General features: G+C 40.3%; 1 protein-coding gene across 1 annotated transcript in view; it reads left to right on the top strand.

Annotated features, from left to right (window-relative positions):
* The window catches only part of POLQ (DNA polymerase theta), a 53,013-nt gene that overhangs the window by 14,656 nt on the left and 20,710 nt on the right, over positions 1 to 17,647 (top strand). Inside the window, exons 7-16 of the mRNA XM_064722751.1 lie at positions 420 to 564; positions 666 to 812; positions 2,572 to 2,784; positions 6,565 to 6,707; positions 7,949 to 8,153; positions 8,704 to 8,846; positions 11,208 to 11,401; positions 11,722 to 11,846; positions 13,346 to 13,589; positions 14,374 to 17,426. Coding sequence (XP_064578821.1) covers positions 420 to 564; positions 666 to 812; positions 2,572 to 2,784; positions 6,565 to 6,707; positions 7,949 to 8,153; positions 8,704 to 8,846; positions 11,208 to 11,401; positions 11,722 to 11,846; positions 13,346 to 13,589; positions 14,374 to 17,426 — 4,612 coding nt within the window. The remainder of the gene's footprint in view (positions 1 to 419; positions 565 to 665; positions 813 to 2,571; positions 2,785 to 6,564; positions 6,708 to 7,948; positions 8,154 to 8,703; positions 8,847 to 11,207; positions 11,402 to 11,721; positions 11,847 to 13,345; positions 13,590 to 14,373; positions 17,427 to 17,647) is intronic.

Genomic DNA, 17,647 nt, shown 5'->3' with positions numbered 1-17,647 from the left:
GATGCTTAGACTGCTGCATGCCAGGCTTTTAGTTCAGACATCCAAGTTAACAAATGTTCCCTAGTTTAAGTAGAGGGGGTTTCCTCTGGGGCTCTTCCCCACTGCTGTTAGCCATGATGTGGAGGTTGCAGTGATTTATTTCTGCACAGTGTGGCCTTCATTCAGAAAAAGATTTCTGAAAGCAAGATGTAAAATATTACATGTATTCATGGGTAGGTCTAGAACTGCCCTCAACAACGTGGTCATACTAGTGCTTGGACTTCATAAAGCAAGGCAGAAACTGAGATAACAGTCCTTCATGTTCTGATTGCTTCTCTTTCTTACTGGAAGTAGAAGGTTCCTACTGGGATACAGAAGGACAGCATTTACAGAACTCATTCAATCTGAGAGTGCACTGAAAATATTTTATCTCAATCCAGGGAGATGAAGACCATATTGTGAGCCTGTGTTATGAGACTGTTTGTGGTGGCCATTCAGTCCTGCTCTTCTGTCCATCCAAGAACTGGTGTGAGAAGCTGGCAGACATCATTGCCAAGGAGTTCTACGGTTTGCAACAAACTGAGAGTAAGAGAAAAGTACTTAATAGAAGACTACAGTATGTGTGCACAGTGCCTTTAATGAAAATTAATTTTAGTAGGAACTATAAAAATACTTTCTTTCTCAAGGTTCTGCAAAAAACTCAGGCCTTGCCCCAGTTGTTGTGGACAGAGAAGGGATTGATGAGGTCCTGGATCATTTAAAGCGTTCGATTTCAGGCCTGGACTCTGTGCTCCAGCGTACTTTGCCATGGGGAGTGGCATTTCATCATGCAGGTATTCCTGAATATCTTGGTCTTGAATTAGTAGTGGTTAAGCCATATGGGTTCTTTTTCTTGCAGGTATCAGCAGTTTACCAGTTGCTTTTTTAAGCCTTTTGTAGCTTATGATTACACAATCTTTAAGAATCCCACAATTACAAGCAAATTTGATTTTTTTTTTTTGTGGCTGAAAATTTTAATTCACAAATTGTTTTGCTGCATCTTCTCTGTGTTGTGTTGGTGTCTTAGGGTGATGTTATGATGCTTGTATCCCCAGTCCTCTGTTCTATTTATGCTGGATGTTATGTTCTGTGCCTTCAAGACTGGCTCTGAAAAGTGAAGTTTTGTTTTCAGCCTGCTTGCTCCCCCACAGCTGACAGGATGCAGACAGGGAAGTCCATAGTGCAGCTTTCACTTTTTGCTCTTGCTTTCACCTTTTTCTGTTGCTTTCACTTTTTGCTTTGTCTTTCACTTTTTGCTCTTGCTTTCACTTTTTGCTCTTGCTCCTGCTTTGCTTTTGCTTTTGCTCTTGCTCTTGCTTTTGCTTTTGCTTGTTAGTTAGTTTAGCTAGGCAGTCTGAATTTTTCCCTGGACTGTCTTTCTTTCCCTTTTCTTGGAACTACTCGAGCCTGCTCCGGACTGGGACCTGGGAAACATTGAGAATTTTCACTTTGTGGCCTGCAGCAGCCATTCCCAGCACCGAAGGGACTGACAACAGGAGAGACTTTCTGAATTTGTCATCTTTTTCAGAGCGGTGAAAGAGTTTCGTCATCTGGTATTGTTCATTTTGTGTGCTGGGGGTGCTGTGCCTGTTAAACAAACAGTTCTTTCCACTTTTCTTTGAGGAGTCCTTCCCAAACCAGTTGGGTGGAGGGGCCGTGTGGGTTTGCTTTCTGGAGGGGCTGCCTTTTGGAGGTTTTCTCCTAAATTTGCCATAAACCAGGACAGTTGGATAACAGCAACTTCTGGAATACAACTTGCCTGGTCCTTTCTTTGTGAAATGGCTGAAAACTTAACTGATTTGCAGCTCCAGGATTTTCTAGTTGTTCCTAAAGCTACCAGAGTATTTCAGAACAGTTTTCCTCAGCTTAATATTGAAATAAATGAGTGAATAGAGGCAGTATAACAATAAACATAAAAATGAAAGGAGCATGTGTTGTGAACACTTCGGCTTGAATTTTTTATTTCTTACTTAGGTAGGTAATACAGCATGTCACCTGTTGATTCACTGAGAGAAAAGATTGGGAGAGAAAACAGTAGCTATGGCATTGATTATGTAGGAGGAATAATTCCAAATGCTTGTAGAATCCGTATTTCTTATAAAATTGACCTGAAGCCCTGAAGGCAATGTAAAAAGATACATACTAGACGTGTAATGGAAATAATGAAGACAGAATCCAGGGTCAGGATGGCAGATGAGTAAATCCAATTTCCCTACTGCTTTCTCATTTTTAAATTTTATTTCTTTATATATTTACTTGCAGTGCTTGTAAATATAGTAAGTAGTAAATAAGTACTACTAAGGAGTAAGTAGTTTATCTTGCCACCTTAGAAAAGCTGGTATATCACTGTCAGTTGAATAATAAAAACATAATGGTGAAATTTCACTTCACTTACCGGTCAGAAGTTAACTAAAGTAGTGCTGCAAGTCTGGTTCCTAACGCTGCCTGGTGAACATTCATTAAGTCTGCTCTTCCCTTGCTGGACAGCAGTATTTTCAGCCCTAACATGCAGCCTCACCATCACAAGGGTCACTAAAAGCCCCTTCTCCGCAGGGCTGACTTTTGAGGAGCGGGACATCATTGAGGGAGCGTTCCGGCAGGGCCTGGTCCGGGTGCTGGCCGCCACCTCCACGCTGTCGTCGGGAGTGAACCTGCCCGCGCGCCGCGTCATCATCCGCACGCCCACCTTCGGGGGCAGGCTGCTGGACATCCTCACCTACAAGCAGATGGCTGGAAGGGCTGGCAGGAAAGGGGTGGACACAGAGGGTGAGCAGAGCCTTTATTGGCATTCTGTCGGAGCGGTGTTAACCTGATTAAATCCAGGGCGGTGCTTCGCAATTAGGGACTGATCATGATGAATTCCTTCGGTGTGCTGTATGATTAGGTTAATCAAGATGAGTTTGTTCGGTATTAATTTGTTTGGTATTAATGGAGTAAAAGTTGTAATTCCCAGGGGATTGTTTTTACTGCCTGAGACTGACTTTGGTATTTATATGTCGGTTACTTAAGGAACAGGCTGTTTTTGAATAGCCTGTTTGAATTCTTGTTTGAATTCTTTGAATAGCCTGTTTGAATTCTTGTTAGCTTCTAATGCTCTGTTGTTCATTTGCCTTAATTCTGTGATCCATGGTCAGTTGACTAAAGTGTTTAGAGTTTTAGTGAGAAAATTTGCAGTAAGCTCTCATTGCATGGCCCTAAAATGTAAGAAATGCGTGTCTACAAAGTCAAATGTGCAACCCTAATTTGACAAACTTGTGTTGTCTGAAATTATGATTTAGATTTATTAAACTTAACCATCAATGTTATGGATCTTGAAAGTAGTAATGAGACAGACAAGGAAATATGGTCAGTAGTTCACAGGTAATATGGCACCTTCTTGCATACAGTGGCACTGATTGATGTTCAACAAAAAAGTCCTGCCTGTTATTTTAGTTTGCAATGAAAATTTATCTTTGTGGATGATTGCAAAAAGCCACATAATGCAGGTATAAACACAGTAGAAAAGAAGTTGTTCAACAGATGCGGGAAGTGGGATTTGCCCTCCTGATTGTTTGATTGGTGCTTGCTGGAGCCCTATGTAAGCAGACTGTTCTTACATTTAGCTTTCTATTTTTGCCTGAGTAGCATAGCAACAGAGCATTTTGCGACCTATATCTCTGCGAGCTCTCCCTGTGCGTTCAAGGAAAGGGCAGCTGCAGGCTGGATTTTGAAATTTTCCAGACTTTCTCATTTGACTGTAGCAGGCAGGTGTAAAATTACATTATTCCTTGAAGTTTCTTCTTTTTCTCCTTCAAGTTACAATAATTAGTACCCTTTTTGACAGTTCTGATGTGACAGTTCTGATGTGTAAGCAGTTGATTTTATGCTGATGAGCTTCATGAATGTACCATTTTTTTCCACTCCACAGAGTCTTTTGGATGAGAACATAAAGCTGTGTTGCCAGCTGCTACTCTGTCACGGAGTAGGGAGACTGGAGGACAGCAACTTCAGCTGGAAAAAGTGCCTTATGTGGATATGAAATTTAGCTGACAGACAAAAGATAAATGCTGTTGGGTTGAATTCCTCCTCCTCTCCCAGCATTATAGTTTTGGATTGTCTTACATTTTGGTTTTTAAATTTATTTTTCTTGATTTGATAGAAACTTAAAAATATAATTTTGGAGAGTGAAATGTGTTTCTTTTAGTATTCATCAAAACTATGGTTTTACCAAGAGAAATAGGTAAAGCTGAACAAAATCTAGAATTTATTAAGGTCTTTGTAGGTTTTAATGGAGTTTTATGCCTGGATATCCAGAGTTTGTCTAGTCTGATGCTAACCTGGACTTTCCCTAGTACTTGAAATGTTCAATAATGGATATTGGAACAGTTCAGTTCCTTTTTTAAAAATTTATTGTTTACTAGATTGCAGTTAGTAGCTTTGAATTATCAGTGGCATCTTGGGAAAGAATATCCCCCAAGTCTTGTAAAACTGTCAGATACTGTAGAGCTAAGTGGATACTCATCTTCTGTTACATTTTCTTTTAGGTACATCACTCTGAAAGAGTCAAAGGGAAGTTGTCAGAGGAAATTTCAGGTCACATCAGAACCCAAATACAAAATTAATAGATGTTCTTTATTGCTAAAATAAAAATAAGCTTTTCTTTCAGCAAACAATGCTTTACAGGCAGTTTATCTTACCTACTCTCCAGTTCTGTCAAAAGTACATGATCAACTGATATCAACATTTTCACCTGGCAGGGTTAAAAAAATCAAAGACACATCCTCTGAACATCATTTCATTCTGTAGTTAATTTATGTAATTATGTTTAAGCTGTATTTCGTTACTTGCCTACACTGCATTTATTTATTCTGTTCATTAAATTTAAGTGCAGCTGTGTTTTCATTACCTCTGGATTTGCTAATTACTATAGCATTTCCACAGCTACAGTTTTATCCTAAGTTAACATTCCTAGGGTCATACTCAGATACTCACTGCCAAAATTACCTTGTGTCCAGACTACATGCCTTTAAATCTTAACAAGTTATCATAAATCTGCCATGATATTTAATGTACAGCTAATCCAAAACTAGTGTTCTTCTCTTAATCAAAGGCAAATGTGCCCGACCCATACTTCATTTATCCTGTACCAGTTGACAAAGCTTGCAACTACCTAAGGTCTTCAGTGATCCAGTTTCTCCCTAATAGCTTTGTGGAAAAAATATCCTTTATGTGACCACTGTGTTTTCCGTGGTTAAGCTGTACTGATACATGGAAAAACTCCACAACCTGTAAAAGTTGTGAAGTAGGTGTGTATTTGTATTTATTCAGCAGGGATAACTCCTCCAAAGATGCACGTGCTTTCTGAAGAACTTCACCCTCTCTTTATTCCCTGAGAGGTTCCATGTGCATCAGGTTTTGCAGTTCACCGTGCATATTCATTTCCTAGCCCTGCCCAGCCCTGCTTGGCATTATGGTTAATAATAAGTGTAGTGCTCTGGTGGTCATCTGGTGGTTGCATGGGAGGAAGCAAACAAACTTTCCAATGTCTTCCTCAGGGTGGACTTGTCACCTTGACTCCTTGTGCGTGCTCCCCGCTCTCTTGGTGGCAGTTCAACCCACAAGGCTGGTCTAGGCTTTTCTGGGGGTCCGAGGAGCCTTGCTTATCTCAACAGCCTTGCAAGTCTGGTGCTCTTTCCCTCCTGCTTTGGGAAGCAGTTCCTTATCAAAATATCCTTGCATTTTCTCATTTTGTCTTTGCAAGCACAGCAAAAGTTAAACAATACACATGATTAAACAGCTGTCCTTAATCAATCACCTTTTAGTTTCTAACCCCCTTGCCTCAGTATTATGATCTCATTAAAGGAATTTACCCATTATTTTCATTTTTCTTTTGTGGCTCTGGGATGGTTTTTGTCTCCCACAGAGTTTCAGTAGTTGGAGATTAACTGAACAATGACAGAGAATTTTAAGGTAGGATATATTGAGATGTACTTTCAGAGGAAACCATGCAGGATACTTAAGTGTTTATAAAAGCATATATGAAAGTTTAGAGGATGCATAGTTACTTAGATTGGTAATTTTAGATTTCTGAATTAGTTATTTCTGGAATGAAAGCTGGTTGACTTGATACAAACTGTCAAAATACTGTGCAGCTTTTATGTTTTCTTATTACTTTTGAAAATTTTTTCAGTTGATTAATGTAATGAAAAAGTCAAATTAATGCCACTGTATATTATAGTTCCAGTCAACTGCAGAACAAGAAGCAAGAGTGATTCAGCAGCAAAGCAGATGAACAGAGAGGCTGTGGATAACTTGGCAAGACCTAGACTAGCCTAATGTAACTTTGAAGCTGGCTCTGCCTTAGTTCTGATGTACTAGCTGTTCTTACATAGCAATTCATATGCACTGTGCACATTTTTTCTCTTCTTTTGTTGCTCAACTTTTTTGAAAATACAGTTTTCCATTCCAATAATATGTCCTTGGTGAGCTGTGTGCAGCTGTTATAGTGCTAAGATGCGGTACTAAAGTAATTGGTTTTGTATTTGTTTTGTTTTTCTTCTCCAATAGGTGAGAGCATTTTAGTCTGCAAGCCCTCAGAGAGATCAAAAGGTGCTGCTCTGCTTCAGGGATCTCTCAAGCCTGTTTGCAGCTGTTTGCTTAGAAGAGAAGGGGAAGGTGTTGCTTCTAGCATGAAAAGAGCAATACTTGAGGTATGGGACACTCAGAGATTAGAATTGTGCTTGGACCCTTGACACCACCAAATGTTTTCTGTGCACTTCTTTTTCATGTGTTTCCTCCTTTGTCAAGCCAGTCATTTATTTGGCTCTGCCAGCTTGCTTCAGTATTCAGCATTTTGTCTAGGATGTTTCTCTGCTTGCTGCAGATTGGGACACTCAAAGAAGCTTTGCTATTGTGTCTTGATGTACTCAAGCAGCAGGCAGAGCTAAGTGTGATTCTTAAACTTCAGTGTGACCCGACACTGTTAACTGGAGGGTGTTTGTAAATTACTGATCCTAGAGGCTTTGTAGGCTGAATGGGGCCGTAATGACATTTGGGAACCTTATAGGGTGTCTTATTTACCCCCTCAATTTACCTACCTCTTCTGCACAGGTATGATTGAAATTTTGGGGATACATTTTGGGTGAGCAAACAGGGATGGTACCCAATTTGCTCCCTCCTCTGTAGGGTTCCTATAGGAGTAAAAAGGACTAAAAGGGTTTCATTTCACGTAGGTGAGCTTATGTCCTTTTCCAAAGCTGCTTTTGGGTTTGAACTTGGATTAGATACAAGATTCTTTAAATATAATCTGTTTGCTATGCTTTTACTGTCTTTTGAAAGCTTTTGTGAGGCTTAGAACTGAGTTGTACTTCCATAGATTTTGAATTTTAGCAGACCAATGGAATTTCTAAATGTATTTTTCTGCATAAGAGCTATCTAAAAGATGGGGGTTCCTTTAAGGCAAAACCAAAATCCAAGGCGAACAAAATCACTCTCAATCAGGAAAACAGTGGTGGTGTATAGCATTCATATTTATTAAGAGAAACCTTCAGTATGCTGAATAGCCTTACAAGAACTTCACTTTCATGGTTGGCTTTTTGTATTCACAAAATTGCAGTTTGTATTCTAACATACTTTAATATTTCACAGTGTTGGCTAAGAAAAATGCCTCAGGCTAGTCTGAAATCTGAATTGCTGCTATGTCTACGTTCACTTTCAAAATAAGATTTTGTTAATCATTCTTTTCCATAGCTCAGTCCTCTTATTTCTGCCCAAGATGACTGACTTCTTGCTAAGAACATCTTTAAAAGTTACCTGTTGCTTTGCCTCATATTCCCATCTCTAGGAAAATGGTTCTTTAAAACTGAGATGATGAATCACTCTTTGATTCTCTGATCTGATGTTCTGTCCTGCTCCATCTCTGGCAATATGAATAGGTATTTTTCTTCAACAGATCATCGTGGGGGGAATAGCCACCACTCCAGAGGATGTGCAGACCTATGCCTCTTGCACTCTGCTTGCATCCAGCTTGAAGGAAAGAGAGTGGGAAAATGGGAAAGAGCAAGACAAAGCACAGGCTGGACCTATCGAGGCTTGTGTGGCATGGCTGCTGGAAAATGAATTCATTCAGGTTGTGGACTCTGGCAACGATGTGAAAGGTAAAGCTGGTGTTCCTCCCAGTGACTGCAGTTTTGATTTGCTAACTGAGTAGATGTTCAGTGTAAATTACAGTAAGGACTTCTCTGCATTTTTATTGTATTTTAAAGACTTATGTATCAAGAATTTTCTATCTTTCTGGAAGGTATATTTACACCTCTTTTATAATATTTTGCATGTACATGTTCTTGGAAGGCACATCACATCACCTGCATATCACTTGCACATCACCTCTAAGACTGATGCATCTTAGTCTAAAAATTCCCAAAATATTTAAAGAAAGCAAACTTTTACCACAGGATTGGTGCATATTAGCTGCAGACTGTGATTTTTGTCTTTCTAAAGAGAAAAAGGCTAGTTTAGACATAGGCAAGGCTAAACCTGTTATTGTTTCCATTTTTCTGTCTTCAGAATGGAGACATACACCATTTCTTATTGAAAAAGCAAGCTGTGAAAAGTTAAAAATCTCTAAAATGCAGCACAACCTGAAAATGATTATAAACTTGCACCTAAATGTTTCTCTATGTAATATATATATTTTTTTTTTAACAGCAAAGGTTTATCACCCAACACATCTTGGTTCAGCTACTCTTTCCTCTTCTCTTTCACCAATTGAAGCCATGGAAATCTTTGCTGACCTGCAGCGAGCTATGAAAAGCTTTGTTCTGGAGAATGATCTGCATATTGTCTATCTGGTAGGTTCCTATTCTATGTCTTGTATTTTCTACTACCAAAACTAAGGGGAGACAGCACAGTGCAAAGCTCTTGGCAGCTCCATGAACACAGGTTTGGGTTTTTCTGTGCTTTGCTTAGCTTATCCTTCATGAAAAAAAGTTTCTAAATGGAAAGTTCTTCAAAATGAGTGTGTTACCATAGTGTCTGTTGTGCAGACAGGTGCTGGGTGCCATTTAACCCCTTCTTGTCACCCTTGACTTCCTAAGATTTCAGAACTTAATAACTTTTGAGCATAAAATAATTGTAGATTTTCTGAGGCACTTGAAATTCATGAAACAAATTGGTTTTTTTATGTATGTTTGGAATCAGCAGGCTTAATTTCATATTACTTTTGGAGGCACAGAAAAATGTTGGGCTTTTAGTATCTGTTTTGTTTCCAAAAAGCCTCAGAGAGCCAGACCACTTCCTTTCTATGGGTGAGCCTTTCTTTGATTCAGTTACAGTGAAATTCATCCCTGATTTAGTTTACTTGCCTGGTGATGCTGCCAGAGCTAAAGGAATGAGTGTGATAAATCTTGTAAGGGAAAAGTGTCCCAGAGTGGGTCAAGATTTATGAACACATAGACCTGAAAAGCTAAGCACTGCTATTTAAGACTCTGGGAGAGGAAGCCATGAACTTGTGAAGATTATTGAAGAAACCAGATGGATTTGCACTGAGCTACTTGGGATTCGTGGCTGCCAGAGGCCCATCATGCAATCATCAGCTGATATCTGTCAGTCAGCTTTAGCCTTCTTTAAGAGTAAGGTTTATTCTTTTTACCTGGATGATAAATCAAAGGCAGAGCTTGGGAGTCTTGTCTGGTAAGAAAGTTCACTTCAAGAGGAATGTGCTTGCAGTTACAAAACTTGTTGGGCTGGGAGGCAGGGGCAGGCAGGAATCTGAGGGTACCTGTCTCTGCTTGGTGAATTCAATAACCCACTTAAGGGCTAAAACAGATTTTTTTTTTGCATCTACTGCTGTCCCATATGTACTCATATCTCTGTTTTAGAGGACCACATTATATTTTGTTCTATTTCTGCCAGATAAAATGAACTCCTTTGTGTTATGCACCAGTGAATTTTTTCCCTGTTTGCATGTCCAAAGCAGAAAAAAAGGGTGAAATTTGTTCCTGCTCTGGGGTAGAGGCAGCAATGGCATAATGTTTTTATGCTGTACTTTTTAATTGCAGCAGCTTGTCTAAGGTTATTTTAAATCACACACTGTTGAACAAAATGTTCTTGAGATTCTCTTCTGTTAAGCTACTCTAAAACACTTTCTTGCAAGTCTGTTCATTTTCAAGGCCAAAGGTTTATTTCATTTTATTGCTTTTTTAGTTTTTTAAGTATTGTTCTTCATGTGTTCCTTATGAGCTGCAGGGAGTTTATCTGCTAAAATACTTTTAAATTCTTTTACGCTTGCATCTTTTACATGTACAAATATGAGACTGAATTCCAAGTCCTTGTATTTTAGGAAAGTTGATTAAAACAAATAAGTATTTGCTAGACAGGAAAATAGTTTTCTTTAAAGACAAAAAACAAATCACAACAGAATTCCAATAAACAACAAAAGATAAACCCCCATCTTAATAACTTTTGTTCTTCTGAGCAGATGAAGAAGCATGGATGATTTACAACCACATAGGCATCAGTATTCTGTGCCATTTAACATTTGTGCCAAGCAACTCTTAGTTCTTTCAAAATAATTAATCTTGCTTTATATCGATAAAGGTATGAAGACATTTTGTCTCCTCATAGAGGAACTGACTCTGTGCTGACTAAACATTAACAGAATTGGTTTTATGTCTTAAAAACATTAAAAAAAAAGTTCTGGAGGGCTTTTTGTTAGTGTTGACAAAAGTGGAGATTTTTTTGTACCCCAGATAAATGAAAGCTTCAGCAAGTTCTGGCAAGTTCTGTGTCCTTCCTGCTATATCAGATGCTGTGGGAGTGGTTAGTGTGATTACTCGTGGTTTAAAAAAGTTGATAAATGTCTGTAAATTATGTTGAAAAAAGAATAAAATTTTGTTTTCTTAAAGGACATTGAAGACTCAGCTTAAAAATAGTTTAGTGGCTTGGATTTAAAAAATAATCTGACAAAGATTTTAAATTGTTTAATCATTGGAGTACCCATATGAGTCAGATCTCATCAGTACAAGTATTACAGAAACTGGATTAGAAGAGCTTTTACTTTCTTCATGGTCCACGCCTGTGACTCAGTGCCTTTACGTCGTGCGTAGGATGCTCTAACCACATTCCCTAGGCTGTAGTTTTGTTTACCCAAAACTCTGTTTAGTTCTGTTTATTTCTCTGAAACAGTTTTTGCATTGTGTTATTTTCTTTAGGTCACCCCAGTGTATGAGGAGTGGACCACCATTGATTGGTACCAGTTCTTCTGCCTATGGGAGAAGCTGCCTGCCTCAATGAAACGTGTGGCTGAGCTGGTGGGGATTGAAGAAGGCTTTCTAGCTCGCTCTGTTAACGGCAAAATCACCGCTAAAACAGAGAAACAGCACAGACAAATGGCCATCCACAAAAGGTAGCCACAGAATGTGGGTGTGAAAGTGCAGAGATCAGGGGCTACAACATTTGTAATGCACAGGCTCTGTGACTGTTTTCAGGAACTTGCTCTTTTTCTGAGTGAGCTGATAGGTCAGAGAACCTGGACCTGGTCTGCTGTGGTCTGAGAACACTGGTGGCACAAGATGTTTGTGCTGATGTGTTTGGAAGCCGTCCTCTCTGTTTCTTTTGTGTGCTGTACTGTAGTACTGTTCTGTCCTATGTATCACAGCACATTTTGGCATGTACAGTATTGTGCCCCAGATGACAATTTTATTTCTTCTTTTACTTTGTCAACAGGTTTTTCACCAGCCTTGCCCTTCTGGATTTAATCAGCGAGGTTCCTTTACAAGATATGACCAAGAAATATGGCTGTAGTCGTGGCCAGCTTCAATCCTTGCAGCAATCTGCTGCCACTTACGCAGGCAAGTTGTCTGAGCAAAATACCCCAGTCTGCTATTAGGCTAGTCTTAGGCTAGTCTGTTTTTTTTTTTGTCCTTCCAGATTTGGGGCAAAGATAGCCACAGTGTGGTACTGACAGCAAACAGCCTTATGAAACCACTTATGGATTTATAGCTTAACCCGTGTTTTCCCTGCTGTGGAACCACACTGTGCAGTGGGAAAGGGGCCAGCTGAGGGGAATCAAGCAGTGTGCAGCATGCTGAGCTCTGTGGAAATCAGCTGTGTGCTGTGCAGGAATGTAGCTGGTTCAATACTAAGTATGGAAATTAGTGCAAGTCCCTTCTAAAGATTTGCTCTATGAGGAAAGAATACCTTTCAGCATTGAGTAAAGTTTGGAACCTCCAAGATGGGACATGGCTTTCTTCTGAATGCAAAATTAATTGGCCAGGAGGTATAAGGTTACAGTTGTCAGAACAGAGTGAGTGGCTTCTGGGTCGTTTATCAGCAGATCACAGGAGGTCAAAGAGCTGCTACCTTTAACTTCCCTAAGAAGGCTGTGTGGGTGTGGAAGTAACAGCCCACCAGTGACCAAGATATTTTTTTTCTGTTGCCTAAACCTTCATTACTCCATAAGTGGGTTTTCAGTTTTTAAGACAGTTTTAGCTCGACTTGCGAAACCCTCTGTGTGGGCTGCAGCATGAGTCAAAGCCCCAAAATGAAAAGGTCACGCCAACTGATGCAGAGTAGTTTAATTTAATTCTGGTAGTATAAATAACTTCTTTTTTTTTAACTTTTTAGTATAAATAACTTTGTAGCAGTTTCATAATTCTGTATTTCCAGTGTTAATAGTTTTCACAGGAGTAATCTGGGAAGTAAAATGAACCATTGATATGACATAGAGTTGAGATATGATAAAAGTTGTATTCTATAATCACTGTAAATTTAGTGAGGAATGCCATGTCTTTCTGTGGTTTTCATTGTCTGTAGATGCAATCTGTGAATAAGAAACTGTCTTTTCTGTGCTCTTTTCCTTCTCCCATGCACTGGGGACTGCAGTTATAACCTGAAGCATGGGATTTGCTACCTCCTATGATGCTCTCAGTAACTGAAATCCTGTAGACCAAGGTCTGCTTTTATGGATGTCACTGCTGGGTTTCTTCAAAGATCTATGGCTTCCCTTAATGACTCTCATCACTACTTTTTCCTTCGCCTTTTTTTTCCCAGTATGGTTCTTTCATAGGACTCCTGTATCAGGATATGCATGTGCTTCAAATATTAGCATCTTTGAAAAAAGCAGTGTCATTCAGAATTTCTGCCTCACTGATTAACTACTTAATTGCAGATTGTGTTCTGCAAGACTAGCTCCTACTCATAGTTGTGATAAACACGAGTTAGTTTTTGTAAATAATGGAAGGTGTGAAATGTAAAGTGAGTGCTGAATCAGATTGGGAGGTGGGGTGTGAATCCAGCTTAGTAGAACTGGAGCTGGAGTTCAGACATTAATGTAGCTTTTGTGTTCCAGGAATGATAACAGTTTTCTGCAATCGACTGGGCTGGCACAACATGGAGATGTTGCTGTCTCAGTTCCAGAGCAGGCTCACTTTTGGGGTGCAGAGGGAGCTGTGTGACCTGGTGCGGGTGTCTCTGCTCAATGCCCAGCGTGCCCGGGCACTTTACAGCGCTGGCTTTGTCACCGTGGCCGACCTCGCTAAAGCCAGTCCTGATGAGGTGGCAGCTGCTCTGCAGAGCTCAGTACCATTTAAAAGGTGAGAAATCACTAAGTCTGAAGTCAAGTAAAGGACTTTGTAAGGTGAAGGGTTACAAGATGAAACCTGAAATAAAATGTGGCAACCCTTTGGAACTTTGTGTCAAATATTAAGTTAGAAATAACTTGTAAGTCTCTCCAAGTGATCACAGTCATTCCATGATTTTTCTGAAATTAATAGAAGAACCTTGTATTTACAGAATAAGTTTTTGTCACTGAAATTTTCTTCTTATTCTTCTTTTCAATGCACTGTTTAGTCCTGGGTAAATTGTCAGTGCTTTCTGGGGAGTTTTTGCTGCCTCTAAAAGGCAACTTCACCATATGTTCAACGATTTATTACTGATTATCTTTTGGGATTTTCTTGTGATTTATATGTTAGTGCAGTAACAAGTTTCCTTGATCAAGTACTTGTTGGACTGTACCATGATACTTGTCTGGTTCATGCTTTTGAAGTTTTCTTAATTTAGAAAACAGTACATAGAGGGTGATTCATTGAGACCTGCTCTGGCAGGGAATTGGGCCTTATCTGGGGTATGTTAGAACACAGAAATCTGGAAATGCTTTTGGGGTATGCAGCCAGCAATATCTTTCATCAACATCTATTCATATTTAGAAATAGTTATTTCCAATTGAGTTATTTCCCATCAAGTGCATTATGTTTTAGATAGAGTGCTTCTGTAAAGGAAGCTGTGAAGAGAGTTGACATGGGAGCAGAAGAGTTCCAGCTCCTTGTGTTTGTTGCATTCTGCATGGATGTTTACATGTGCCTGTTCCCTTCCCCACAGTGTTCGCAGGGCTGTGGATGAGGATGAAGAGGCAGCAGAGGAGCGCCGGGCTGTGCGCAGCATCTGGATGGCTGGAATGAAGGGCTTCACTGAAAGAGAAGCAGCCTCTGTCATTGTGGAGGAAGCCAGGAGACTTCTGCAGCAGGATTTGGCACTGCTGGGGGTGCAGTGGAACCCAGAGTCTTTTCTGGAGACTGATACATCCTCTGTGATCGGCAGTGAGTCAGAACTGGAAGACAGACTGCATAGATCAGATGGAGAGGAGTCTGCTGAGTCTTCAAGGGTGTTAAACAAAAAAGGCTGCAGAGTTCAACACTGTAATGGCCTTGCTTCTCAGAGTGGAAAGTTATCAAATATTAAAAAGGGATGTAAAAGGCGCCTGAGCAGTAGCACAGAAAGCTCTGTATTTGAGAGTGAAGTCCTGGGCAGGAAACAGGCTCGAGCAGGGGAAGGCAAGGGTGATCTTGTGTACAGTGCTAGAAAACGGCCAAATGTGTGCAGAGGAAATGAAAACATAGAAGATATTTCTCTGGTCAAAACCAAGATGAATTCCAGAACAGCAGTCCCAGAGCACCTTACTGAACACGGAAAAACGCCAACATTGAGGCAAGATTCTTCAGCTTCTAGATTGATTAAAAGCACAGATACACATTTAAATCGGACTAGGAACAAAAATACCTCTTCAAAACTGCAGAGGTCACTTCTTGAAGATTCAAATAAGCTTAGCACAGATATACAAAAGCTGCCTGTTTCCCACACCACCATCTCTACAGATAATTCTGTTTCAAACCAAAATAATAAGGAATTTATGGAAGCAGATTCTGTAACTCATAAAGTCTCAAGTTCTGTACAGATGGGGAGTGTTAATATTGGGAAGAAAGATAAAATGGAAGGATTATTTACAGAGCCTAGCACCACTACTGAAGGCATGCCTAAGGGGAGAGCAGGTTTTCAGGCACCTGGTATGCTGAAGGGTACTCCACACACCAGTGTGGAGACACACAGTATTGTAGGAAGTAGAGGGATGCCTGGTAGTGCTAGGACACAGAGAACTGACAAAACTGATGTTAAGCAGAATAAAAGGAATAAAACTCAAACAGATGGGAGCTGTGCTGAGGCGAGGATTGATAAGAATTTTTGTCCTGGTGAAGAGAAAACCTGCAATATTCACATTCAGAATGCTGGCAAAAATGGGAATGAAAGGCCCAATGGAATATTGTTGCAAGCTGGAACCATGCAGAATGGCAACAGTCATCCTAAAGATTTTCTGAAAGGGTCTTTAGTAAAATCCAGAGGTGTTTGCAATGCAGATGGTGTTCAGAATGATCCAGCCTCTCATCTGTTTTCTGACTCCAGAGACTTTGAAGACAGCATCCAGTTGGATACTCAAACTGAGATGATAATAAAACAGGAGGGAGCAGCTGGAATCACAGGACAGCAGGGGATACAAGGTTCAGAGCTGGCAGCAATACCACAGCAGGAAATATCAGAAAAACGAAGCAGTTTATGGACTGAGAATGATACTGGTAAAAACCTGGCTGCAACAGTTAGGACACTGAGCTTCCCAAATCTTATCACAACAAATGACATTACAAAAAACACAACTCAGCACTGTAGTAATAAAGTTTTGGAATCTGGAGGCCTTAATTTACAGCCTGTGAAGAAAATAGAACCTGCACCTTGCCTTAAAGAGAGCGATTTCTCAATGACTGACTCACAGCTACACAGTTTTCTACAAGATTACCAGACCCAAAATTCAGTGGAGGGGGAGAGTGTGTCTAAAGACCTGAATAAAGCATGCTCCCATTTTGGTAGGGAACACATTGTACAAGTAGAATGCCATCCTGTCCCTGAAACAAGCCTAAATATCAGCGATAACTTGCTGTTTGATGAGAGCTTCAGTAATGTCAGTGACCTTTCAGCTGTTCACATCATGGAAGCTGATGGAAAGGACCCTGTGGCTTTGCTTCCTCCAGATGGTGTTTTGCAGAATCCAGGGCCTGTTGAGAATAAATTTGATGTCGGTGACAATCAGAAAGAACATGAGAATCCTGCACAGTGTAACAATGTGTCTCTAGCTTCCTCAGATGTAATAGCAGAAGTTTTAGACCATGGAAATTCCCCGTCTTTTCTGAAAGACATTCCTTCTACATTTCAAGGTCAGTCAAGATTAAGAAACTCGGCCATTTGTAACAGTGTCCCCAGACCAAAGGATTTGGTAGGAGATCAAGGTGAAAAGCTCCAGAGAAGCCACCAAGCTTTTGAGAAGAACCCCCATCCAGTGGCGTGGACTGAATGCTCGTTTGAACTAAGCCCAGGATTGCAGGATGTGTTGGACAAATGGCCTAGCCTCTCAGGCATTGAAACAGCTTCAGCAAGTTCCAGTTTGAAAGGAGAGTTAGTTGCTCCTATTGTTAGTCAAGAGCCAGATCCAGGTTTTGAATCTGACTGTTCTGAGCAAAAGCCTTTGCCCACTTGCCAGGATTTAAAAAGCTCTTTCAAGGTTAAAGAAAACAAAATGGAAAACTTGGATCTTCAGAAAACACATGGCATACCACTTCAGCTTGAGGGAAGCAACAGAACATCCTGTCCTGCAGCAGACAGTAATAATGGGTTTATTCCTCCAACACCTCCCAAAGAGCTTTTTCCACAATGTTCTGTTTCTCTCCCATCTGCAAGAAAGGGACAAGTCACCTGTAAGAAGGAAGGGCGGACAATTCAGCTACAGCAGAATAGTGAGGGCAATGCACAGCAGCAGCTAAAAACATTCCAGGACAATCTTGAGTGTCTAGACCCAGCTGAGGCAGATGAGATAAAAGATAATTCCATTGTAGACCAAGGCTTTTCACTGCAGCTATCTCAGGATGTTTTTCCATTTGTTCCCTTAAGTGCTGAAAGTTTCACTATTATTGATGTAGCAAGCGACAGAGCACTTTTCCAGACTTTTGTTGCAGAATGGAAGGAGAAAAGCAGATTCTCCATCTCAGTGGCATGTGAAAGAACAAAGTGCTTTTTGTCTCCCAAATCAACGATTGGTGGCAAATTCAAAAAAGGTCAGTTTCCTGTTCCATTGCATTATTTTGTGAACAGCATGTGATATCTTCAGCTTAAAGAAGCCTAGAGAAGGAAAGGATATGCAAAAAAAGGAGGAGAATCGCTGATATAACAGAATCATGGAGTGTTTGGGGTTGGAAGGGTCCTCGGGAGATTATCCAGTCCAACCCCCCTGCTATAGCTGGATCTCATAGAGCAGGGTGCACAGGATCATGTGCAG

Source organism: Zonotrichia leucophrys, chromosome 1 (assembly GCF_028769735.1).
Source record: "Zonotrichia leucophrys gambelii isolate GWCS_2022_RI chromosome 1, RI_Zleu_2.0, whole genome shotgun sequence".
Taxonomy (NCBI): Eukaryota; Metazoa; Chordata; class Aves; order Passeriformes; family Passerellidae; genus Zonotrichia; species Zonotrichia leucophrys.
The sequence above is the reverse complement of the archived record's forward strand: the minus strand, read 5'-3'. Positions and strand labels throughout refer to the sequence as shown.